Source organism: Hordeum vulgare, chromosome 5H (assembly GCF_904849725.1).
Source record: "Hordeum vulgare subsp. vulgare chromosome 5H, MorexV3_pseudomolecules_assembly, whole genome shotgun sequence".
Lineage (NCBI taxonomy): Eukaryota > Viridiplantae > Streptophyta > Magnoliopsida > Poales > Poaceae > Hordeum > Hordeum vulgare.
This window is the reverse complement of record NC_058522.1, coordinates 65,010,737-65,037,463: the sequence shown is the minus strand read 5'-3', so window position 1 is coordinate 65,037,463 and position 26,727 is coordinate 65,010,737. Positions and strand designations below refer to the sequence as shown.

Here is a 26,727-nt window from a genome sequence, read left to right as displayed (position 1 = left end):
GAGGAGAGAGAAGGCACGTGCTCGTAGGTGCTTTGCGAGAATGAAACGTGGGCCATATATGATAAAAGTAGTACTCTTTTCTAGCTAACTATTGTACAAGCTGACTATAAGGTGGGCTATAAGACTGCTTATAGCCAACAGTTGGCTATACTATTAACCATGCTCTAATCAACTGAGAAAATACTAGTATTAATGCGTGAGCAGCAAATTAGGAAGGCGCATGCAAGAGTAATACTAGTACTTATTAATGAGAGTAATTGCTTTCACGCCTTAAACCTTGTATATTTTAGAAAACGCAGGCAAGTTTAACTCTGCCTTCTAAACCGTGACAGAGGAAGTATTAGTTAGGAGACCTCTTCAAAGTCAAAAAGAGTGCCGCATAAGTTACATGCATTGGTCCTTCAATTAATAGATGGAGTCTAATTAATATGCATGCAACTAGTATATTGTAATGTGTCTTAATGTTTTAGGATTATTTTATTTTCGTAAGATGCCTAATGCACCGAGACAAAGGGAGTACTATGCACTATAAAAATTGTATCATATACAATAGTAATATATGCATGATGGATGTTGTCCGATGGCTCCGCTCCGTTCCCCACCCCCTAGCCTACCCCCCCCCCCCCCCCCGCCGCCGCCGCCGAGCCCCGCCGGCACCCTCCCCTCGCCATGGCCTTCTCTTGCTCCAGCGAGGCGAGCTCCTCCGGCCACGCGCGCCGCTGGCAGGTCTCCCTCGACGGCTCGTCCTCCGCGCGCTCCTACAGCGAGGTCGCCGCCTCCCCGTGCTCCCCGGCTCCGACGACGCGTCAGCAGGCTGCTACGCCGCCCCGTGCCGACCCCCCCCCCGGCAGCTGGTGTGCGCCGGGTGCCGGCTACAGCTCGCCTTGGGCCACGCTCGGAGGTGCACCAGGAGAAGCGCGCTGGAACCGCGGCCAAGGTCGACCAGGAGGGGTTCGAGCTCCCTCGATGCAAGGACCGACGTCGCCGTCCCCGACGTGCCGCTGCGCAGGACCCTGCGCCACCTTGCCACCGCAGCCCTTCGCCTGAGGAGGCGGCGGGCATCTGCTTCCGCTGCCTGGACTCGCACCACAGGGTGCGCGACTGCACAGGGGACGTCCGCTGCCGCCGCTGCCTCGTGTCGGCCCATGAATCTAGGGAGTGCCCAGGCCGCCGCCGCTCCGGCACCCGCGACCACTCCCCGCGCGCGCCGGCGGCAAGAGCCGTGCCGCTGGTGAAGCCGCACGCCGTGGCGACCCGCACACCACACGCGCCTGCGACGAGGACAGCGCCGCGTGCGACAAGGACCGCGCCGCCGACGACGCTGCGCACCGTGGCGATCCTCACACCGCCACTGTTGCCCCCCATGGAGACACATGATCGCCCCGAGGCCTCGTCCGCTCCGGTGCACGTCATCCTCGCCCGCTCCGTCGAGATGGAGGAGACGGAGGGCGTCCTGCACCGGGCCATGGTGGCCACCATCACTGGGACGCGGCCCATCGTCTCCGCAGAAGAGGTGTCCGAGCTTCTGCACACGTCCCTCGCCCTACACCCCGGTGACTTCTCTGTACACCTCCACCGCCCGGAAGACTTCCTCATCATCCTCGCCTCCCATGAGCTCAAGGATCGCCTCGCCGACGACCACTTCATCTCCGGCCCCCGCTTCTCCCTCTCGTTGCGTCCATGGTGCAAGCTCGCACATGCCGGCTCCGGTAGGTTGGACTACCGCGTTGAGCTTGAGCTCCGCAGGATCCCCGCCCAGGCCTGGCACCTCTCCACGGCGGAGCACATCCTGGGCAGCAGCTGCTGGATCAAGAGGCTACACCCGAGCACGCGCTCCCGCGCTGATCTCGCCACGTTTCGGCTCTGTGCCCGCACCGCGGACCCGGCTCACATCCGCCGCCACGCCATCCTGGAGATCGTCGAGTTGCACCCCTCGCGCCACTAGTCGGACGCCCGAGCCATCTCCACCCTCTCGTACCCGGTGTCCGTCACGCTCGCCCGTGCCAAGCTCGACACCCCAGTGCCGTGCGGCCCCGCCCCTGCGGACGACCCCGACGACGGTTAGGGTGGTGACCATGAGCGCCGCGACGACGACCCGCCAGGCGCGCCCGCCAGCGCCGCCACGGTCGTAAGAGACGTCGCACCGGCTCCACCCCTGATGGCCGCGCCGACGGCATGCAGATGGATGACCTTCCCTGGCCGCGCAACCCGCGCCAGTAGCGTGCTGACGGCATCGCCATTGTTGCTGGTTGGACCTCGACCTGCGATGCCCGACGTACGGTCGCCCGGCCAGCGGCGCCCCGCCCGTTCCGCATCATCCGGCCTTGGCCTGGCCTACGCGGGGCCCGCGGTACCCGCCACCCACACCAGCCCCATGCAAAAGCGCAGGACAAAGCGGTCAAACCTGCGCTGCCTATGATCCCCAGGCCGACAAGATCAGAAGCTGCAGAGGTGGAGCCAACCCTCGTGACCCCCGCGGGCCAGGATCGCTCGCAGAGCACCGTCATTGGCAGGGCCCGAGCACGGATTCGAATCATCAGCTGCCCGACGCGGTAGTCGGAGACATCGAGACACCGCGTCGCGACGGACCAACTCCTCCTGCCCAGCCAGATCCGCCGCTTTTTGTGGGGTCCCTCTCTTTGCCGCTGGGCCCCGAGGCAAATCCGCTGGCCCGACAAAGTGACGCCTCCCCTGCTTCCCCTGCGTCAGCGTCTGCCAAGGCGTGGCCCACCCCTGACCAACCTACGACACCAACTGGCCCCCCGGGGGAAGAATCGCGGGAAGAGGCGGAAGGACTTCAAACTGTGAATTCCGCCCTACCACACGAGGAACTCCTGGAAGCTTCCGCTGGGAAGGACACGCGCACGGGTAGCCCCACCACGGCCCATCTAGCGGCCCAGAGCGGCCCGAGCGCCAGGCCCACAACGCCGCCTCCACTGGACGACCCACGGCCCGGTCCCACCAACGGGAGGCCCACTCTGGGATCCCCTACACATTTTGCATCCCCTCTGATCACCATGCGCCGCTCCCGCCCGCGTGCCGCGCCAATCACGGCACTGACACTTGGCGACTTCCTGGCTGCCGCGTCCAGGCAGCTCTGCGGAGCCCTGCCGACCCCAGGAAAGAGGCAGCAAGGCCGCCCGCCAAGCTTTTCCACCCCTCGGCGCGGGCGCTCTGCCTCATCAGTACCATGCAAAGCAGCCGGTCCTCCCACGACCGAGCGACGTGCGCAAGTCCACATCCTACGCACACTGGGAATCGTCGGGATCAACCAGAGGATCACCGACGCCGAGATGCAAACCTACGACGGGCTCTTCGCCACCCCGCTCCCCACAACCGTCCTCGCCGCCATAGCCGCGTTGGTTGATCGTGAGCTCCCCTCCGATCCCACAACGGCGCCGATCACCACGGTGATCGCGGGCAGCCCGATCAAGGCATAGCTGCAACCTGCGCCCTCCCGTCGACATCTTGTTCCATGAATTACGGCCCCAAGATCCTTGTGTGGAACGTGCGCGAGCTGAACATGCGCGCCCGTCGTCTTGCCATTAGATCACTGATTGTAACCACTAGTGCCTCGATCGTTTGCTTTCAAGAAACAAAGATGAAATTGATCTGTTCGTCGATTGTCCTCGAGACCCTAGGCTCGGAATTCGACGACTACATCTACCTCCCTGCGACTGGTACACGCGGCGGCATCCTGCTAGCATGGAAAAGTCGAGAGGTGGCCATCACTAATCCCTCTTTCACCACCAATACACTATCTACTAGGGTCTCCACTATGGCCGTAGCTAGTGTCCCCTAGTGGATCACTGTCGTCTACGGCCCACAAGACGATGCTGGCAAAATCGCCTTCCTGCAGGAACTCCGCGACGCTCGCGTCGAGTGCCCTGGCCCGTGGATGCTATGTGGCGACTTCAACCTTATCTACCGGGACGAAGACAAAAACAATGGCAACGTCAACTGCCGGATGATGGGCTGGTTTCGTCGCGTGCTCAACGACCTAGCGCTCAAAGAGGTTTACCTCAATGGACGCCGCTACACATGGTCGAACGGGCAATCGCCTCCGACGCTTGTCCATCTGGACCGGATCCTCTGCACTGCAGACTGGGAGGAGCTCCACGGCGAGTGCCACCTGCGCCGCCTCGCCTCGGTCGTCTCCGACCATAGCCCCCTCTTGCTCGACTGCTCCCCGGTTGCACCGACCCATCGGCGATTCCGCTTTGAGGACTTCTGGACACGGCTCGACGGCTTCCAGGACATAGTTGCGGAAGCATGGGTCTCCGTCCACGACGACGATCCCTTCCGACGCCTCATGCTCCGCATGCAGGCTACTGGACGCAAGTTGACAAGCTGTAGCTCCAAGACAGTGGGCAACGTGCGCCTAAAGCTTGCAGTCTCCAGGGAGATCCTCCTCAAGCTCGACACTGCGCAGGAGAGCAGGATGCTATCCCCGCATGAGGATTGGCTCCGCCGTCAGATCAAAGCATCCTACCTTGGCCTCGCCTCCCTCGAGCGCTCCATCGCCCGCCAGCAAGCCCGCGTCGCGTTCCTCAAAGACGGCGACGCTAATACATCCTTTTTTCACCGCCAATGCACGTACCGGCGGCAGAAGAACATGATTCACAACCTCACCGTGGGCGATGGCGTGATCACCAACCCAAGCGACATGGCAGCTTCGGCCTTTGCACATTTTGACGACCTGCTTGGCTCCACGGTACCTCGAGAGCGCACCCTCGACCTGTCAGCCCTCATCACGCTGGCCGACCTCGCCGACCTCGATGCGCCATTTAGCGCAGAGGAGATTTGGCAGGCGGTCAAGCGATTACCGGCGCGCAAGGCGCCAGGGCCGGATGGCTACACCGCCGAATTCCTGCACACCTGCTGGCCCATTGTTCGACATGACTTCCTCGACGTGTTCCAGCAGCTATACGCGCTAAGGGGATGAGGTTTCAGCTCCATGAACCAGGCACTCCTCACGCTGATCCCCAAGCGCGCGGATGCAGCCGACCTTGCCGACTACAGGCCCATAAGCCTGATCCACCTCGTGGCCAAGGTCTTCGCGAAGGTCCTGTCACTACGCCTCGCCCCCAAGATTAATGACCTCGTCAGCGCGAACCAGAACGCGTTCATCCCAGGGCGCAGCCTGCACGACAACTTCGTCCTTTTCCGGCAATCTGCGCGCCTGCTACACCAACTTGGAGCCCCGCGCGTGCTCCTGAAACTGGACCTAGCACACGCCTTCGACTCGATCAGCTGGGCGTTCCTCTTCGAAGCCTTGCAGCAATACGGCTTCGGCGACCGCTTCCTAGATTGGCTGGCGATTCTCCTCTCAACAGCCACCACCAAGGTGCTCTTAAATGACGCGCCTGGCCCCGCCATCTGGCACCGCCGCGGCCTGCGACAAGGCGACCCCGTGTCGCCCCACCTCTTCGTCCTCGCGGTGGACACCCTTGGGCGCCTGCTGCACCGCGCCACCGAGCTCGGCATCCTACAACAACTACACCCCCGTCGATCGCTTCCCGTCGTCTCGCTCTACGCCGACGACGTGATCCTCTTCTGCCACCCCTCGCACAGCGACATCGAGGCGGTAAAGAGCATCCTGCAACTCTTCAGGCGTGCCTCTGGACTCTAGGTTAACTTCCTGAAGAGCTCCGCCACGCTGATTCGCTGCGACCCCGTCGCAGCCGCGCCTGTTGTCGACCTGCTGGGGTGCCCCATTGTGGCCGACGGGTTGCAAGCTCATAAATGGGCATGAGATATCCATGGCATGCTTGAGATCCAAGAGGTTGGGCAATACCTACAGCTCTGGCACAAGATCGAACACACGACGCTCTCCGCCGAGCGTGATCGCCTGCTATGGAAGTGGACTGCTAGCGGCATTTACACCGCGCAATCGGCCTACAAAGCTACCTTCCACGTCTCCATCCCATGCGATGCCTGGAAACTCACCTGGAAGTGTTGGGCGCCGCTGCGTGTCCGCTTCTTCCACTGGCTCGCCCGACTCGGTCGCTGCTGGACAGCTGACCGGCTAGCCAGAAGAGGGCTGCAGCACCCCCCACGGTGCCCCCTATTTGACCAGGAGCCAGAAACCATGCACCACCTCCTCCTTGCCTCCCCATTCTCCCGACAGGTCTGGCACGAGGCCCTGGCCTGGCTAAGGATACCCTGTCGCCCACCTGATGGCGAGGACTCACTCAATGCTTGGTGGACCACCGCGCGACGAACTACGCCGAAGCTAATGCGCAAAGGCCTCGCATCCATGACCCTGCTCGTGCCTTGGATGACATGGAAGCACAGAAATGGCTGCGTGTTTGACAGAGACCGCCCCTTGACCACTAGCCTCATTGCGAAGATCAAGGAGGAAGCAACGCTTTGGGCCAGAGCCGGCGCACAAGGCCTTAAAGCCTTGATCTCGCAGATCTGGGATGTCCATTGATTTTCTTTCCTGACCCTGTAACTACCTCCTAGGAGGATTGTAACTCAAACCCCTATCTTTTCAATGAAATGAAACGCAAAATTCTTTTGCGTTTTCTCAAAAAAAAAATGCATGATGGAGGGAGTACTCTCTACGGCCTTCCGTAATGGTAGTATCTTGGCACAATATCATAGGCAAAATGCTGACGTGGCATTATATTTATTGAGGAAAGAGGAGGTTGTTGTATCTTATTTAGGATACGGCTCTTGCACGGTATCATAGGCAAAATAACTTGTTAGACCAATCACATATTAGTATGAGGCTAAAATCATTAAATACATGCTTACTAAGATACGACACTTAACATACAATACATTAGAATGGTTGTATCTAACGATCGTATACTACCTAGGATACCGCGCTAAGAGACAATGCATTACGGAAGGCCTACTATGAGTAGCCTAAACACAGCATTCAATCACAGCATTTAAGTGGATGTCTTTTTAGCAACTCCATGCAGGCCATGGAGTACTTGGGCACTGAACGAGGCTGGGAGAGAAACGAGGAGAGAAGTTAATGAAATACGCCTAAGCGTTTTGAGAAAACCTGGTTTTTGTAAAATGCCCTATGCTAGTCTTGTCATTATATATAAGCCCCCCCCCCCCCTCTCTCACACTCACCAGGAAGAATCAGGGAATCCATGAAGAGCGAGGCAAGCATAACTCTCTCCCCCCTCTCTCTCTCAACTTCTCAAGCTGTGGGCGTGTGGGTGTGGGTGGGTGTGTGTGTGCGCAGAGTTTGCAATGTTTCTGTTGTGACTGACAAATATATGCTGAATGTCAGATGGGTAAGAAAGGGTGTGAGAGGTGCAAGAAGTGGCAGGAGCACTACTACTGGGAGCACATGGATGTGAGCAAGACCAGGTTCTTCAAGCTCATGACACAAGATTCCCAGGAGCGCATTGTAAGTATCCAATAATCCAATACCCTCACAAGCGGTTGAATTCTCTAACAATAGTTGACCGCTTGTACTAGTTGGAACTGTTGATTTTTCCAAAACTAGGCTTATGTTGCTAGTAGTAGTTTGTAATCTTATCTGAATTATGTGCTGCAAAACTAAATCATGGAAGCCGTACCAGATCTTTGATTATATGTATCCTTGGTGAATCTAAACTTAATTTCTAGTATCTTGATATTGAGAGGAGATTAGCCACGATCTCTTGAGAAAATCATAAAGAAGTCTCACAAGGCTCATCAGTCTAAGATACAGTATGATATTTGTGTCTTCTCCAAACAAAGAAAATGGCTTAGAAGATGGAACTTAAAATGCAGCATCATCGATCCTCCGAAACTAGCCATGTGACTAATCGCCTGCCAATTTTGTCCCCTCCAACTTAGCGGATACCGGACAAGTTTGCGAGCAGCTTCATCGGGCAGACGCAGAGCTCACGGGGATTTCGCCTGAAAGCACCCAGCGGCGAAACGTGGCATGTGGGCGTTACCAAGGTTGCAGATGGTCTGTTCTTCAGTTCAGGATGGGGAGATTTTGTCAAGGCTCATGAACTGCAGGAGAATGACCTCCTGGTCTTCACATTCAGCGGCAACTCCTCTTTCGATGTCCTCATCTTCGATGCGAGTGGCTATGAAAAACTGTCTTCTCTCTTCGCTGGCGCTGACAGTATGCGCAAACATTTTGATGGTATGGTGGGTCAACAGGTTGAGCAATACTCTCAGAGTGATGATGATGATGATGACTATGGTGATAACGCCGACGATGATACAAGTGTGCCGTCTCAGAGTATTGAGTCCCGCCAGAAGGTCTCCGCTTCAAAGAAAATCAGTGGCAAAAGCAAACCAAGTAAGGCACTACGATCGTACAGTCCAACTAATACGTGAGATGATATCCTGAATAAATCCTTTTCTTGAGAGAGGGATCTTGTTGTAGTCAGCTAACACAGGGCCATGTAACTATGCATGATCAATAGCTCTTTTTTGTTGACCACTTTAAGTACCGTGCTAAATTTATAAGCTGGTGTACACACTGTGACAGGGAAAGAGCTTCTTGAATCACCAAACAGTAGCAGCTCATGTGATGTTAAGCATGAAGCAACCGAGGAAGAGGAGAATGATGATGACACATATGCTGATTTCGACTGCTACTACTCGAGGGCTGCGAAGCAACTACCCGACGACGAAAAACGTGAAATAATCGGGCTGGCTTCGATCCAACCGGGCAATCCAGCATTCATCACGGTTCTGCTGAGGGCCCACCTGCCTCCAAAAGTCAACTTTCTGGTCAGTTTATACTCAAGTTTAAACTGAACTATGGCATATACTCCCTCCATTTCCTTATACAAGGCCACTATAAAAAATACATTTTGCATCTATATAAGGCCACCAACAGTTATGGAGGTAACATTAATGATGTTTCCTCATACTCCTACTAGCAACTTGTTTAATAATTGCATGCATGTATTTATAATGACACTTGACTACTTTCTTCTCACTCATTCGTTGCATGCATGCAGCGTATTAATGATTCCAGTTAACCGAAAAGAAAACTTGACTTTTCAACCGATCATTAAATTTTACCTTGGTACTTGTAATATGAGTTTGTGGCCTTGTATAAGGGAATGGAGGAAGTACTCAAGTTTAAACTGGTTGAACACTAGTCATTGTAGTAATTAACATTATTTCTCTTGGTGGCTTGTGCAGTACATCCCCGTTAAATTTGCTGTCAAACATCTCCACATGAGATCACATGAGGTTCTCCTCCTCAGGCCAAACAGAGAAGAGAGGTGGCATGTCAGGTACTACTGCTACGAGGGGGGATCCAGCGGAGGAAGCTTCAAGGGCCAATCTTGGGCAAAGTTCGTCTGCGACAACAAACTGCGTGAGGGCGATGTCTGCACCTTTGAGCTGATGAAAGACGCAAGGAATGAGAAGAAGAAGAAGGCGAGGACAACAATGACCGTCCATGTCGCCCGTAGGAGGAAGTCCAACGGCCGGTTTGCGTTAGTGGGCTGAGTTCATGCGGCGTGTGAGATGTGTGCTGAATGTTTTGGTATGTAGGAGTAATATATGCAGTGCAGATGTGCAAGTACCTAGTAGTATTAAACCTGAACTTGCTGGTATAAGCCCTGTGCTGAATGTTTCTAAATTAGGCCCTGTTTGGTTCCAAATAAGTCACCAACTTATAAGTTGAAAAATGCAAAGAGTTACTTATTTTGCCAAACAGACCCAACTTATAAGTCACCCCAACTTACAAGTCATAAGTTGTTTCACCCCAACTTAAAACTTATAAGTCATTCACTTTTGCATGGGAAGGTGACTTATAAGTCAGATGACAACCAAACAGGCGTGACTTATAAGTCACTGGTTTTAAGTCACCTGACTTATTGAAACCAAACAGAGCCTTAGTATAAGTAAACTGTAGTTGCAGTGGTGGTTATTTGTGGATGCACTTGGAGTAAAACTAGCACATTACAGGTTAGGGTTCCAAAAAAACAGCAGCTTCTTAAAATGTGACTGATATCCACCACTCTTTTAGTTTCAAAGAAAAATCTGATGACTATTCAGATTAAATTTAACCATGTGCTATGACATTTGTGGCCCACCTTCATCATGTCACAGGGCTTGAGGGCAAATCCAATCTGAAGGAAGGGGTACGGTCCTGAACTGAACCCAAACCTGGCAAGTGCTGAATTATTCAGTTAGTACCACTTTGTGGAGTCCTGACTGTCGTTCTTTTATCCAACATCGCCGACGTAACAAGCACTTCGTGCGCAGATGATGACGCAACCGACATTGATTCTTCAATCGGACACGAAGTGCTTGTTACATCGGCGATCTAAATAGAGTGTATTCTGTTAGGTTGATCTCTTTTCCAATGGGCACAAGGGCCCATTGGAACTTGACTCACGTCCTGATCGGGGGCGTCCAGCCCAAGCAAGGCTGGTGGGCCCCTGTCGCGCAGTGCTATATGTAGAGGAGGTGGGGACCATGGCACGGGTTACGAGGTTCGCCGCCGCCATTGGTTCCCCACTCTCCAACCCTAATCCGATCTAGAGGGATGCACTGAAGCGATGGAAAGTCCATCACCGCCACTACCGGATCTCTCTCCTTCCCACCGTCGTCACCATCTCACGACGGTCGCCGGAGGGAACTCATCGAGAAGCTACAAGGTATTAATCTACTACCGCCTCCGAACACATCTAGCCTTGGCGATCCACGGGATCTATCAATGGTATCATGAGCCATGAGGCTTTAGATGTTGTTACGGTTGCAAGAAGATAACGAAAGCAAAAAAAGTTTCCCCTCCCCGATATGAACACTAGAAGGGCAAAGTTCAAAGCATAAAGAAAGCTTCAGCGGAGTTCTCTCCGGCAAAGAAGCGCCGCCTCGACCGCGCCTGTTCCTCTCGATCCCCACACGCATCGGCAAGCCGAGGTGTGGGGAAGAAGAACCTACCTCCTCGGAGGCAAAGAATGGACCTAGATCTAAAAGAAAAACAAAGAAATAAATCGGATCGGATCCGAAAAGGAAAAAAGAAACGGGATGAGGGGAACATGCAAAGAAAATCAAAGGCACCCACGGGGGCATAGGACTTCATCACCAAATCCCTCGACGGTGGCGCGCCCACCGCAAGGCGGACGCGCCACCGACGAGGGGGATGGCAACGGAGTTATATTCCGAGTATCGGACAAATTGACACCATGGCAGCGTGGTTGGCACTCCAACACCCCCCTTGACGGCGGCGCACTCTCCCTCGGGAGAGGGCGCGCACCGGCAAGAGGAGCGGAGGAGGCCGCCGCTGCGCAAAGGAAGAGGGGATCCTCGGTGGGGCGTGGCTGCCACCACGCGAGGAACGGCCGAGGGCCACATATGGTGCGGTTTCCGGCCGCTGCGAGAGAGACAAGAGCCTCGGGGTAAGCAGCAGAGGGGCCGCGGGAGCTTCGGCGGGGCATGAGAGCCACCGCTCGAAGGGAAGCCCCCGCAGTCGCTCTGCCACCCACGAGGAGACCCTGCTCCGGTGGCCTGAGGAACTGCTCGAGGAAGGAAGAACACCCCACGGGGAAAGAGGAAAGGCGCTCGGCGAGCGGCTCGGCCACAGCGCGAGCACGACTCGGTCGCCGCTCGGTCCCGTGGACCTTTCTCTCGAGAGGGAGGAGAGGACCGAGACGGGAGCAAAGAGCATGTGCAGGAGGAAAGGAGAAGGGCCGGCCAGATCTGAGCCTCCTCGGCGGGGCGAGTTGGCCGCCGCGCGAGGAAAGGCCAGAGGCTGCGCGACCCACAGGCGGGAGGCACAGGGCGAACGGCACACCGCAGGCCACCGCCGCGGGACTCGCCGGCGGGGCAGATAACCGCCGCGCGAGGGAGGCTCGGCCGCCGCGGTGAGCGCCCTGCGGGAGCGCGTCTCGCTCGAGGAGAGGACAGGGAGAGACCGAACGGCTGTGGGGGAGGAAATGAAGGTAGGGTTTCACCCCACTGCCGGCTCACCCTTTTTGTTTCACCGAGGAGAACAGGCAACCGTCGGATTCAATCCGACGGCCCCGATCGACGCCAACGAAACCCTAGGGCAGGCAGGCCGGCCGATGCAAGGCCCAAAGGCCCGTCGAAGTGGCGCTGGCGTAGGGAGGCGTCGGGCCGCATGGAGGCGCACCGCGCCAGGTGGCCCCAGGCCGAGGCGTCTGGCTGGCAGGCCGAGGCCACAGGCCGGCCCAAGCCGGCCATTTATCGATTTTAAAGGGATTTTCAGCTTCTGTCTTTTAGGCAGATTTAAAAGTTTTTTTTTCTAGGCATTTTTTCCTACGAAAATATGTTTAGAAAATAGCAAACGAAAAAGTTCAAAGTTTCTGTAAATGTAGATAGAATTGTAATATTATTTTTCTGAAAAGAAAAATAAAAGGTTCTGAAAATAAAAGAAGATTTTCAGAAAAAGAAAATTTCATGGATTTTATAAGAAGGGATTGTAAAGTTCATGAATTTTTAATTTTGACAGAATATTTTTCTGTAAAGGTGCATGAATTTTATATTCACGTATTTCCGCTCCAAAGTAAAAAGATTTTATCCTCCAATTAAATTGGAACCAACGGGAAAATATAATTGGAAGAACTGTTATTAGCAAAGTTTTTTCCCTTGTGGGTGAAATAAGATTTAAGAAGTTTCCGCTATGACAATAGAATGATGTTTGTTTTTTAAAGTTAAAATATGGTATTGTTATTTTCTGACCAACGTTGATGATAACAATACTATAATTGTATGAGTCATCTTATGTTTAAAGCTTAAATCTCTGATAAATTTTGTATCAAGGTGATCAATTTTCGGAGCACAGATAAAGAAATGCATATGGTTAATGATGATGATTATTATTTCTTAGCAAAGTTGTTCAATAGAAATACTATCATCACATTGTTTATGAGTTATATGCATTATTTCCATTTCTGCCCAACGGTGATATGGAATTAATGCAGAAGAATGATGTTTTATTCTAATTCTGCCACAACGGTGTTTTAGAATATTCCAGAAAGTTTTAAAAGGTTTAATGTGCATGATTTTAATCAGACCAACGTAGGGTTATTTTTATGCTCATTATCGTTGTTTATTGGCTAAGTTTTCTCAGACTAAAAGTTATTCAAGCTTTCACTCATGAAAGCGAATGTTTGGGCACTAGTGACCCGAAAGATGGAAAAGAAAGGTCATAACTTGAGGGAATAAATTATCTCTAAAGAATGGCTTCAAAAGAAAAGAACTCTTGGATATTAATTCAAGAAAAGAAAAGAGATAGACCATTGAGATTCTTGGTTGACGAATGTCTTTCATGTACTCTCTATGATGGAGTCTCCTTTTTTTCAGTCAACATGATTGAAATGAAACAAGCAACATGCATGTTTAATTTGACCAACGTCGGATCAAACATGTGTGTCAAAGATAATTCAGATTTATTTCTGAATTTGATGCAGTCAAAAGAGCCAATTATGGCATTTATGATGTCCCTTAAAGGGAATTACCCGCATGGCGGGAAAAGTCTGGGAAGAATGCGTGCGTAACCGGGTAAAGTTGACATTGTATTATGTCAACAATCCGTGTATGGCGGGAGAAATTTTGGCAAAGGTCTTATCATGTATGACAGGAGAAAGTTATGATGACTCATGTGTGGTTAATGTGTCCCACTATGAGAGAAAAGTATGGAGTAGCTATTAAGCTTTCCTATTATCGACCGTACACTTGATGTGTAACGGTCATTATGCAATCACTAAATCCAAAAAGGATAAAAGTAACAGACGAACCTAAAGACAAGAATGATATGCAAGTGTGACTTGCAAAAGTGACAACTATAAAAAACTCTATTGAGTTTCCGAAATGAAATGAGGAAAAAGTACTCCCATACTAGTTAACTTATAACTTCATTTTACATGAAGTGATAAGATGAATGAGCTAGATAATCAAAGTTTCCTCATTTCACAAGAGTTATGAATGGGTTTCGAAATTGTGACAGAAAAGTTCTTGCCACATTTCGAGGGGGAGATAGAGACATGAAATACATTGTAGTGTATTTCATGACTCCTCTGTACTTTAGATGATGTGATGCACATTATGCATCTAAAGTGATCCATTAATGAAGAATGTGATTGTCAAGGGGAGTACGACAGTCATCTGAATACCGTCATTATGATACCCCTAAAGAAAAGAAACAGTTGTATTTTCGGATCTTTTATAGTTCCGAAAGCAGACTAAGGAATACAACGGTGGTGCTTAAAGTGCCATAAAGAAGAAAGTTTAAAGATACGCCATTTCTTCAGTGAAGATGGAGTAATCTGGGGGAGCATGTTGTATGACCTATACAACACCTGTTGTTAGCTCTACAAGGGATCTTGTGATACAAGTTCCTGTAAAACCTATTGCCTTTTGGAAATGGATGACTATAGACTGAATTTGCCTCTTGGCAATGATAAAGCAACGACAACTCCATATGAAATAAGTGCCAGTACCTGAGATTTTGATGGTCTCTAGGAATGTGAAAATCAGATACTTGTGACTACTAAAAAGTCTATGTTAGTGAAATTCCATCATTTGAATTTCACTAACATAGACTTTATGAAGGGTCTACAAGGCAAATGTGACTCCAAAGGAAATATGTAAATGCGTTAAACATGACTTAAATCGAAAGATTTTGTGCAAAGAAAATGAGACGACAATTGCATTCGTGCAAAGTTATAGAATGGGAAATTCGTTTCCCAATTCCTGTGCATGTGGGATGACGTCCTACTTGCTAGTGGTGATGTCAATTCTAGTGCAGGAGGAGAGAAGAAGTTCTTGTCCTCAGAGTTCAAAAGAATAAAAGGGGGTATTAGGAATGTCGCATGAAAATGCTAAGAAAGATTTCTAAAGTATGCATACGAGAAAACCTACGCCTGTTCTTATAGTCAAGGGTAATGGAACTGGAAACTATGGTGTTTCAAAAGTTAATAAGAAAAGATTGTAAACGAATATGATACCATATGCTTCAGTTGTTGGAAGCTCAAGATATTACCCTGACACGGTTCACGTATATATCCGGGTTGTTTTGGCAATTTCCAGTCCATAGATAAATCAATGGAATGGAGTCAAAGATATCGGCCTCATGCTAAAAGAAATAAGTGCTCTCAAAAGATTGTGAGTACAAAGGCAGGACTTGTGAAATGTATAGCGAAATCCACAATTGTCACTAACTTTCATACTCGGAGTTTTGTGTGGAAAATCTCCAAATGAGTAAAACGATTGTCATCAATGTGATGCAATGATATGTTATAGCTTGATATGAGGCTGAGGGACGGGCAACATGGTTAAGGCTACCTATACCCGGAGTGGATAATGGTTGACAACGACGATTACCATTTTAAGTTCTTTCGCTCCTGTCACAACGAGTCAAGTGTTGATGCCAAACACACTGACAAAGAGTTACGTGTTGTGAAGGAGAAAGTCCGGAATTATGGAAAAATGCTTGAAGCATAAAAGCAACAAACAAGTGTTTGCAGATCTGCTTATCAAAGGCTACCGCCCAGTGTGTTCGGAGAACACACAGTCGACATGGGTTTTATGCTATAGTCTAATATTTCCGGACAACAAAGGGCCCAAGGTTAAAGAATTTGTCTCAAAATAGAGAGGTACATTGTGGCTGTCTGATTCCATCGACAATAAAGCTGTGACGATGAAACATGCCCTATGTATTGATCTGTTGCGAAACGGGTAAAGTTAAAAGTATATATATGATGAGATCAAGGGGGAGAATGTTAGGTTGATCTCTTTCCCCATGGGCCCAACGGCCCATTGGAACTTGACTCACGCCCTGATCGGGGGCGTCCAGCCCAAGCAAGGCTGGTGGGCCCCTGTCGCGCAGTGCTATATGTAGAGGAGGTGGGGACCATGGCACGGGTTACGAGGTTCGCCGCCGCCACTGGTTCCCCACTCTCCAACCCTAATCCGATCTAGAGGGATGCACTGAAGCGATGGGAAGTCCATCACCGCCACTACCGGATCTCTCTCCTTCCACCGTCGTCACCATCTCACGACGGTCGCCGGAGGGAACTCATCGAGAAGCTACAAGGTATTAATCTACTACCGCCTCCGAACACATCTAGCCTTGGCGATCCACGGGATCTATCATATTCTACTGGCAGATGCAACAAGAAAGCATGGTCCAAGCAGGAGGTGCTTTGGTGTTGAACTTGAAGAGACAAAAAAGACTCCTTCAAAACAAAAACGACAAAAAGACCACCTCGCTCCCAAACTATAAATCTTAAAAGCAGCACATCGCAGCACAAGTACATGCTGCTTTCCAAGAAAGCTACAGTTGTTAACTTAGGATAGGTTCAGTAATGCATAAGTGTGCAATATAAGCCCAGCGGTTTACAAGGTGGCACGGTTAGTAGCTTACTACATAAGATGGATTAGTATAATCTAGCAAAAGCACGCCCTTCATTCACGCACTGGATTACACGTTTGCAGATGCTACCAGTTTGCAACCAAGATCATCGTCGCTCTTTGGACGCCGCATGGCGTGTACCCTTCCAAGACCATCTCTCAGATAGCATATCAAGTACAGGCCACATATATGGATTGGTGACATGACGGCGATAGCCAGCAGCACATGCCACCAGCTCTCGGCAACAATGTCCAACACAAGCATGAAGCCAATGTAGAACACTAGATACAGCACGAAGCAAATGTTCTGCAAAACAGTATTATCAAATGCAAAAGGTTAGGTTAGGAGAGATAGCAACGTTCGATTGGCAATGAAGAGGGTGGCATAGGCATATAGCTTTGCACCTAACACAGACAGAGGAATGTGTATTCCGTCGACAAACAAAATTGAGAACACCTCTAAGAGAGCCCGTACCCTATCGCAATTCTAAACGGGACACAACTTCCCAGAGTTTGTCCAACTCAAATAACTAACTGCAGCCGGCATTGAGAAAGCAGTAGTACAAAGATAAAACTGTTGTAATGCATTTCTTCCAAGGCTTCAAGGTTTTTGGTTTCTTTTCATAAATACAGGCATGAACCATCATGTTAAAAAAATTATAACCTCCTTAAGGCATACTAAGTGTGAGTGTACGAGAAAGGCATAGAGTGTGTTACTCAAAGATGATTAGAACTCCCAGCTACACACACTCCTTTTCTAGCCCCTTTCTGCTCCCCTTTCTGTGCACTCTGCCGCTTCTTTCCCTCTCTTCTCCGTTCACCCTGCCGGCATGAGAAGACGGGGCGAGGGGCAAGATCCTCCTATTATATCTGTTTATCCATCAAGCTGAATCCTTTATGACTGCTAACTAGCTCTCATGGTGCGCACACAAGTGTGTGCCGCAATGCCTAATCTAATCTTTCTACGAGAATATCTTCTACTCTACCTTGTATGTGCGGGTTGTAATCTGTTCGTGGAGCCTTCTAGCCCTACTAGGAAGTAATTGTTAGGTTGATCTCTTCCGCGTGGGCCCAACGGCCCACCGGGCCCTTGATCTATGCGCCCTGATCGGGGGCGCCCAACCCGTTATGGTTGGTGGGCCCCTGTGACCTGCGCTATATATAAAGTGGTGGGGGCCGGGGCGCACGGTACGAGGTTCACCGCGCCGCCAGACTCCCCACCTAAATCCCCTTCCGATCTAGGGTTAGCGCAGTGCTCACGGGAAGCACCACCCACGACCACACCTCCTTCCCCACGCCACCGACGACTACACCGGCACCGATGGCCGGAGCAGGGAGTTCATCGGGCTCGGGATTAGGTGAGTACATGGTAATTCCGGATCTATCTATGCCTAGTCGATCTACGGCTTCAACATTGGTATCATGACCCACTAGGCAGAGATTTATTCGGTACAAAGAAAAGAAAGCATGTTTCCCCACCCCTACGAACCCTAGATGGGCATGGCACCGAGGATGGCTACGGCCTCGTCGGAAAAGAAGCGCCGCCGCAAGGCCGCGCCTGTTCCTATCGATCCCCACACGCATCGGCAAGCCGAGGTGCGGGGAAGAAGAACCTACCCCCTCGGGGGCTAAGTACGGATCAAGATCCGAAAGGAAAAACAAAAAGAAGATCGGATTGAAACCGACAAAAGACAACAAAAAGAGAAGGGGGAACGATGCAAAACAAAGGCAAAGGGCGCCACTATCGAACCGTTTGACGGCGGCGCGTTCACCCTAGAGGTGCTCGCGCAGCCGGCAAAGGGGACGGAGGCGGCACCGTAGAATCACGCAACCAGGGCCATGGTTCTCGGTTGTGGTGGTCTAAGTTAAAAGAAAACGAACCGCAGCCGACCGCTCGACGGCGGCGCACCCACCGCAAGGCGTGTGCGCAGCCGGCGAGGGGAAGGCCACGGCTCCGGTATGAAAAGGCCGCCCGAGAGGTATGACGCGGGGCTCAGGGACCTCCTCGGCGGGGCATGCATGCCACCGACGCGAGGGAAGGCCACGGCCGCCGCGGAGAGCAAAGGGAAGAGGAGTGGCGCCAGCTGCTCCCCTCCAAAGCACCTCGCGGGAGGTAGATAGAGGGCGCGCTCGGCAGGAGAGTTGAATCTCACCGCCGGCGGCCGGCTCCACTCCTGGCCACGGGATGCTTGGGAGAGAAGGGGCCGGCGCCGAGAGGTACTGCCGCTCGAAAAGAAGAAAAGAGGCCGATGGCCAGCGCCGTCAGGTACTGCGCCGAGACGAGCCGTCGGGCTGAAAGGAGAGAGCGGCTCCAGGGGGGAAGAATGAGCTAGGGTTTTTCGGTGGGTGCGGCTCCAGCCGTTTTTGATGCACCGATGGACCCGCCCGACCGTCGGATCTCATCCGACGGCCGAGGCCGATAACCTAGCTTGGCAGCAGGCTCGTTTTGGGCCGCGCGAGGGGCTGCGCCGCCCCAGTGGGCCGGCGGGAGCCGTGCAGGAGTAACTGGGCCGCCAGAAGGTGCGCCGGTTCGGCCGCCAGAAGGCCTCCTGGTCTTGCGGGCGCGCAGGGGGAAATGGGCCCAAGTCGGGCTTTTTCCTTATTTTAAAGCATTCTCAGTTTCTGTCTTAATAGGCAGATTTGAAAAGGTTTTTTCTAGGAATTTTTTCCTACGAAAACATGTTTAGAAAAATAGAAAGTAAAAAATGTTCAAAGTTTCTGTAATTTTATACAAAATTGTTATATACTGTTTTTCTGCAAAGAAAAGTAAAAGGGTTTTTGAGAATAAAATAGCTTTCTCAGAAAAGGAATAGTTCATGAATTTTATAAAAGCATTAATAAAGTTCATGAATTTTATTTTAAATGTCAGAATTATTTTCTGTTAAGTTATGAGGCACATGAAATTTTATTTCACGTTTTCCGCTGCTAAAAGCAATATGGAATATGATCATGTTGTTATTCTGACCGACGTTGTTTAATCACACGGTCATATTGCATATTGCAAAATGATGCATTTATTTCTATCATTTGCCCAACGGTAATGTAGGTTAATATGCATAGGCAATTATATGATTATGTTAACCAACGTTATTTAATGCATATGATTGTCGTACTGACTTCGCTTATTTGGTGATTTCAGGAGGTTTCCATCTGATGAGCTGCCTCAAGGAAATTCCGACACTCAGGGGAGACAACTACTCTGAGTGGAGGAAGAAGGTGGACATGGCCCTCTGCATTGCAGAGGTAGACTAGGTGCTGGAGGAACCACAGCCAGCTGCACCTGCAGACCCAGTGAGAGAGGCTGATGAGGATGATGAGAGCTGGGACAAAAAGAAAGGAAACTATGAAAAGGAGGTGATGTCCCACTCCATCAGCAACAGGCTATGGTTGAATGCCAACAAGAAATGCTTGGCGTTCATAAAGAACACCATTGAGACCACTATCGTGGGATCAATTGCTGATTGCCCTACGGCAAAAGAAATGCTGAATAAGATTAAGAGTCAGTTTACTGGCTCTTCTAAGACGTATGCCACCCAGTTGATCAAACAACTGGTGACAGAGAGCTACCATGGTGGTGGCCATGGCATAAGGGAGCACATCCTTAGGATGAGCCACACGGCAGCTAAGCTCAAACCTATGGATGCGGACTTGGAGATAAAACCAGCTCTCCTTGTCCACCTGGTGATGGCATCTTTGCCCAAGGAGTTCGAGACTTTTGTTGTCAACTACAACATGCAGCCCGAGACTTGGGACATAGATAAAGTCATCGCAATGTGCACTCAGGAGGAGGAGAGGATTAAGGCCTCACATGGTGGATCTATCAACTATGTGAAGGAAAAGAAGAAGGGCTTTCCGCCCAACAAAGCTTCTCCCTCCAAGCCACAGGGCAATGGCAATGGCAATGGCAAAGCTCCTGTCTATTTTCAGCATAGGCACATTCCAATGGACAGGGAAACTTGCGTCCACTGTAAGGAGAAAGGGCACTACAAGAAGGATTGCCCTGTTTTTCTAAAGACCTTCATGGCGAAGAGAGGTAAAGATATAGTTTCTTTTGTTAATGAATCCTTGTATACAAAGTTTATGAAATCTACTTGGTGGATTGACTCAGGAGCAACTGTTCATGTTGCAAATTCTTTACAGGGATTCAGTTCGACGATAACTTTGCCAAGAAATTCAAGAGGAATTGAAGTTGCGAACGGTGTCCAAGCCAAAGTTGAAGCTGTGGGTGACGTCTCCTTGGAGCTAGCCGGTGGTTTCAAACTTCTGCTTAGGGATGTGCTTTTCGTACCTTCATGTAATAGGAACTTAATAAGTGTTTCCTGTTTAGACAAAGATGATTATCAATGTTTCTTTGGACATGGCAAATGCGCCATTTGGTCTCATAATGATTATGTTGGGGATGCATTTCTTCATGATGAGCTTTATTTATTATCGCTATGTGAAAAAGCGCCCTATGTGTTGAATGTGAATGAACAAAGTACTTCGTCGAACAACGATCAAAAGAAAAGAAAAAGAACTCACGACTCCTCGAAACTATGGCACTGTCGATTGGGCCATATTTCCAGGGGGGAGAATAGAAAGATTAATCAAAAATGAAATTCTTCCAAAGTTGGAGTTCTCTGACTTAGAACAATGCGTGGATTGCATTAAAGGGAAATATGTAAAACAGATAAAGAAAGGAGCAAACCGAAGCACAGGAACACTGGAAATTGTCCACACTGATATTTGTGGACCGTTTCCGGTGAAAAGTGTGGACGGTTATGATTCGTTCATAACGTTCACAGATGATTACTCCCGCTTCGGTTACATTTATCCAATCAAAGACCGACATGAAGCATTGGATAAATTCAAGATATTCAAAGCTGAAGTTGAAAATCAGCTTGATAAAAAGATTAAGATAGTGAGGTCTGACCGTGGGGGGAGTACTACGGTCGACACACTCCATATGGCCAAGTCCCTGGACCTTTTGCAAAATTCTTGCAAGAGACTGGCATTGTTGCCCAGTATTCCATGCCGGGCGAGCCTCAGCAAAATGGAGTAGCTGAAAGGCGTAACCGTACTCTCATGGATATGGTACGCAGCATGATGAGCTACTCAGACCTTCCGTTGGGATTGTGGATGGAGGCGCTTAAAACCGCCATTCACATTCTCAACAGAGTTCCAAGCAAGTCGGTGCCCAAAACACCGCACGAGCTCTGGACAGGAAGAGTGCCATCTCTACAACACTTAAGAGTGTGGGGATGCCCTGCGGAGGCCAAAATGTTTAATCCAAATCTTGGAAAGTTAGACCCGAAGACAGTGAGTTGCCATTTCATTGGCTACCCTGATAGGTCAAAAGGTTTTCGTTTCTACTGTCCAGAAAGATACACAAAGTTTGTGGAAACGAGACATGCTGTCTTCTTAGAGGACGAGATGATGAGGGGGAGCCGGGTAGCTCGGACAATTGATCTTGAGGAGAAAAGGGTGCATGCACCCATTCCGATGATTCAAGAGCCATTTTTCTCACTACCCAATGTAACTCCAACCATGACAACTGCGAGAGAAGACCCGGAACCTGTCCTTCAGGAGCCGACTGAACCCGTTGTTGATCATGAATTGGAAGTGCAGCAAGAAATAGTAGAAAGTGTGCCCGACAATGAGGCACTTAGAAGGTCTAATAGAACAAGAAGACCCGCTATTTCTACTGATTATAAAGTATACAATATAGAAATGGCCCACATGGAAGGTGATCCCACCACATATGAGGAGGCCATTAAAAGCCCTCACTCATCAAAATGGATAGAGGCAATGGAAGATGAGATGAAATCGATGAGTTCCAATCATGTTTGGGACTTAGAGATTATTCCTAAAGGAGCAAAGACAGTAGGCTGCAAATGGGTCTATAAAACAAAGTACGACTCTAATGGGAATGTAGACAAGTATAAAGCCCGACTTGTGGCAAAAGGATTTACACAAAGAGAAGGGATAGATTACAACGAGACCTTTTCTCCGGTCTCTTGTAAGGATTCCTTCAAAATCATAATGGCACTAGTTGCTCATTTTGATTTAGAGCTGCATCAAATGGATGTAAAGACGGCGTTTCTAAACGGTGATTTAGAAGAAGATGTCTACATGAAACAACCCAAGGGTTTTATCATGGAAGGCAAGGAAGATCTAGGTTGCCGTCTAAAGAAATCCATTTATGGGCTAAGGCAAGCCTCTAGACAGTGGTACATCAAGTTCAATGATACCATTAAAAGATTTGGATTCCAAGAAAATGTTGAGGATAATTGCATTTATGCTAAGTTTAAACATGGGAAATATATTTTCCTAATCTTGTATGTGGATGATATCTTGCTTGCAAGCAATGGTATTGGTCTACTACAAGAGACAAAGAAGTTTTTATCCTCACATTTCGACATGAAAGACCTTGGTGAAGCTTCATATGTTTTGGGCATTGAAATTCACCGAGACAGGAAGAATGGAGTCTTAGGACTCTCACAGAAAGCATATTTAGAGAAAGTTCTCCAAAAGTATAATATGCATAAGAACAAAGCCACACCTGCTCCCATAGTCAAGGGCGATAGTTTTGGGAAATATCAATGTCCCAAGAATCAGTATGAGCTCAATGATATGAAATCAGTACCGTATACTTCGGCTGTTGGAAGTTTACAGTACGCACAAGTGTGCACATGCCCTGACTTAGCTTTTATCACCGGAGTACTCGGTAGATATCAAGCAAATCCAGGCCAAGAGCACTGGAAGATGGCAAAGAAAGCTTTGCGTTATGTGCAAGGCACAAAGGAAATCATGCTGACATATAGGCGATCTGATTCCCTAGAGATAAAAGGGTACTCCGACGCCGATTTTGCGGGAGATAGAGATGATAGAAAATCCACGTCTGGGTACGTGTTTACTCTCGCAGGGGGAGCTATTTCATGGAAAAGCTCTAAACAGACCATAGTTGCATCGTCTACGATGCAAGCAGAGTTCATAGCATGTTTTGAAGCCACCGGGCAGGTGATATGGCTAAAGAAATTTATACCCGACTTGAAAGTGGTAGATTGTATCCACAAGCCACTAAAGATATACTGCGGCAACCAGCCCGCAGTATTCTATGCTCACAACAACAAGTCCAGCAATGCTGCCAAGACAATAGATATAAAGTATTATGTTGTGAAAGATAAAATCCAGGATCAAACTATAAGTCTCGAGCATATAAGTACGAAGTATATGCTTGCGGATCCGCTAACGAAAGGCTTACCACCCAGTGTGTTCAAGGAACACTTAGCCGGCATGGGTTTGATGGAAAGCCTATGATCCCTGGATAATAAGAGGCCAGGAAGTAAATGAATTTGTTTCAAAACAAAAGGTGTGTTGTGGCTGTATGATTCTATCGGCAATCAAGCTGTGACGATGAGACATGCTCTACACGCCTATATGTGATGGAATAAATAAAAGTACAAAGTCAAAGTGAAAGTTGAGATCAAGGGGGAGAATGTTAGGTTGATCTCTTCCGCGTGGGCCCAACGGCCCACCGGGCCCTTGATCTATGCGCCCTGATCGGGGGCGCCCAACCCGTTATGGTTGGTGGGCCCCTGTGACCTGCGCTATATATAAAGTGGTGGGGCCGGGGCGCACGGTACGAGGTTCACCGCGCTGCCAGACTCCCCACCTAAATCCCTTTCCGATCTAGGGTTAGCGCAGTGTTCACGGGAAGCACCACCCACGACCACACCTCCTTCCCCACGCCACCGACGACTACACCGGCACCGATGGCCGGAGCAGGGAGTTCATCGGGCTCGGGATTAGGTGAGTACATGGTAATTCCGGATCTATCTATGCCTAGTCGATCTACGGCTTCAACAGTAATATGGTGCAAGAGCTTTTCTCTCCAAAACCAAATGTGTTACTTGAAACGCACGCCCAGCCATGCCTGTGTCCAGACGCAACCTGAGGCCCAAGGCCAGGTAGGGAAAAAAATGCAGCACAAGAAGTGCTAGCTAGCCGACAGTCTGCTCAATGGATGCAGTCATTTCGGGCTGCAAAAGCTAGCACACTTTAGGCCTTCCAAAGAATCAACTTTCTTAGGTGACAAGATTTATGCTCTTTCTTGCTTTTTCTTTTAACTTAACACATGGAATTGAACACGAGAAGGGTACTTACAAGGGAGATATTGATTAAATTGGCCCACATAGAGTGCCCGGGGTCCATCTCTGTCACATCCTTGGTGTTGGTCACGTACTCACGTTGGCGATGCTCTGAACTGAAATCATGTCAAGACCGTTCTTGAGATCTTCTCGGTTGGAACTGATGACCATCAAAAACTAAGATTGAAAGAGCAGAGGTTAACTAACAACATCACAGTTATAACAATGAAAAAAAATGTTGTTCAAAGTGGCACCTTTGGATGGCTGGAAACACAAACCCATAACCCAACGACAATACAAATGAGTACAAATGGTCACCGAAATATCGTCATCATCGTCGTGCCCCCAAGCAAGTAGATATATATAAACTGAGATAAAACGAGCAAGGCTCCAATATCCAGACTACAGCCACCTCGCTCAACCATCTTAATGATGCTGCGTGTGGTCAACAAAATTGGTAGAATCGAGAACGGAAGTCCCAGAAATGCAGCCTTCAATACGATGTTCACAGGACTTTCTGCCCACGTGACGACGCAAGAGGCACTGTATAGATTGAGAACTGTGATTGTTGTGACTAATGCATCTGAAACTGCCTTTAGGAACGCCAGTAACGCCCGTGGAATGGAATGGATTGTAAGTTTATCAATAACCCAGTCGGACAGAAATGGGATAGTATTGAGAATTAACGAAACAGAAAATTTTACCAGCCCGCTCAATGGAAATGGCTTCTGATTTTCATCGTTTGTCATAGGAAGCATGGCCTGCAGGGAAGCGCTTGGCATGTAATCACCCAGGAACGGAACAAGAATAATGCAAGAAATGGAAATATTCCACAGTAGTAATCTGCCAGCACATAGTTCGTGCTTATGTTAGGAGATGGTGTGCCATACGCAAAACAAAACAACGTAGACGAGACGCATCCTTCGTGATTAGAAGATTAATTAAAATATAAGACAGAGCCGCAATGGTTACTGATGGGAAGAATGACTGGGAACCATAATGAACAAAGATCGATTAGGGTTCCAACCAGAGGGGGGAGGAGTGGGAGAAGGGAGAGCAGGCATACTGACCTCAGTCGCCTCGGGCACGGCGGCAGTCTCCATCGCTAGTGGTGGCGGAGGCGGCGAAGCGAGGGTTTGGGGAACGTCGGCCGTGAGTGCACCCGCTTCGCTTCTGCTCAACGACCTGGGCCTATACGGGCCGGCTGTGAGTGAACGTCGGTCGGTCCAGCGCCGGAGCTCCTATTCCGCGACCTGCGCGGTGGAAACCAAGCAAACGCGCACCCGCTCCTGCCGCGTGGGCCCGCCCGTTCTGCCGGTCCTTCGTTGTTGTTTGAACCGGTGAAAATTGTGAACAATTTATTCAGCACAGCTTTGGGGGATAAGCGATCAGTTTCTAAAAGAAACACGAACAATTTTTGAAAAACGTGAACACAAAATTGAATTTCCGGACATTTTTTAAAAGTTTCGAAGAGATTTTGAAATTCTGGTTTTTCTTTTGCAAGTTTTGAACATTTCTAAAACAGAAATTGTGTTTTGAAATTATGTAATTAGAAAATCTTAAAAGATTTTCGAAGCATGTGAAGAAAAAAAAATTAAAATCTCACTATTCATGTTTACCTCTGATTTTCAGACCTACACAGTTTTGTTCTACAAACGTACTTCCTCTGTCTCATAATGTAAGTGATTTTTTGACACCATACTAGTGTTAAAAACATTTTACATTATGGACAAAGGGAGTAATAAACACCCAAAAATAGGAACTGTTGTCCATGGAGATGCTCCGGGATGCTACAAAATAACAAAAAACACCGGCAGCTACAAAGAAATGTTATGAAGATTAGAAAATAGAAAAGACTAGAAGAAAACATAACTCAGAGTTATATCTAACACCACACAAATAGGTGGAAAACCGAGTAGGTCTTAAATAAAAGGTCTAAATGTTAGTAGTGTGCTGGAGTTTGTGGCAGAAATGGTTGTCCCTAAAAGAATGAACATTTTTTTAACTGCAAACATTTTTTTAAATGAGCAAACTTTTGAAATTCCCAATTTTTTGAAATTATGTACAGTTTTTCAAGATATTTAATTTTTAAATATTTTGTGATTTTTGAAAAACAACAATAAATAAGTAACCAAGAAGAAAAAAAAACAACAAAAAAAGAAAAATGTCTTCTAGGTACCTTCTAGAAGGTTTCTAAAACCAATAAAAACCATGTTAACCTTATAGAACCTTTCAAAAACCGAACTAGGAAAATAATTCAGAATATTTTTCATGATGGCAA

The 26,727-nt window shown here is 49.1% G+C and overlaps 1 protein-coding gene and 1 pseudogene across 1 annotated transcript; one reads left to right on the top strand and one right to left on the bottom strand.

Moving 5' to 3' along the window:
• Window positions 1-610: 610 nt before the first annotated feature.
• On the bottom strand, window positions 611-2,318 carry LOC123396328 (annotated as a pseudogene).
• A 4,940-nt stretch (window positions 2,319-7,258) lies between these two features.
• LOC123397541 (B3 domain-containing protein Os12g0592300-like) lies at window positions 7,259-9,629 on the top strand. The gene is made up of 4 exons (XM_045092069.1): window positions 7,259-7,378; window positions 7,813-8,272; window positions 8,465-8,709; window positions 9,130-9,629. Exons 1-4 carry the CDS (start codon window positions 7,259-7,261, stop codon window positions 9,439-9,441), a joined length of 1,137 nt encoding a protein of 378 aa, XP_044948004.1. The 3' UTR covers window positions 9,442-9,629.
• The last annotated feature ends 17,098 nt before the right edge of the window (window positions 9,630-26,727 follow it).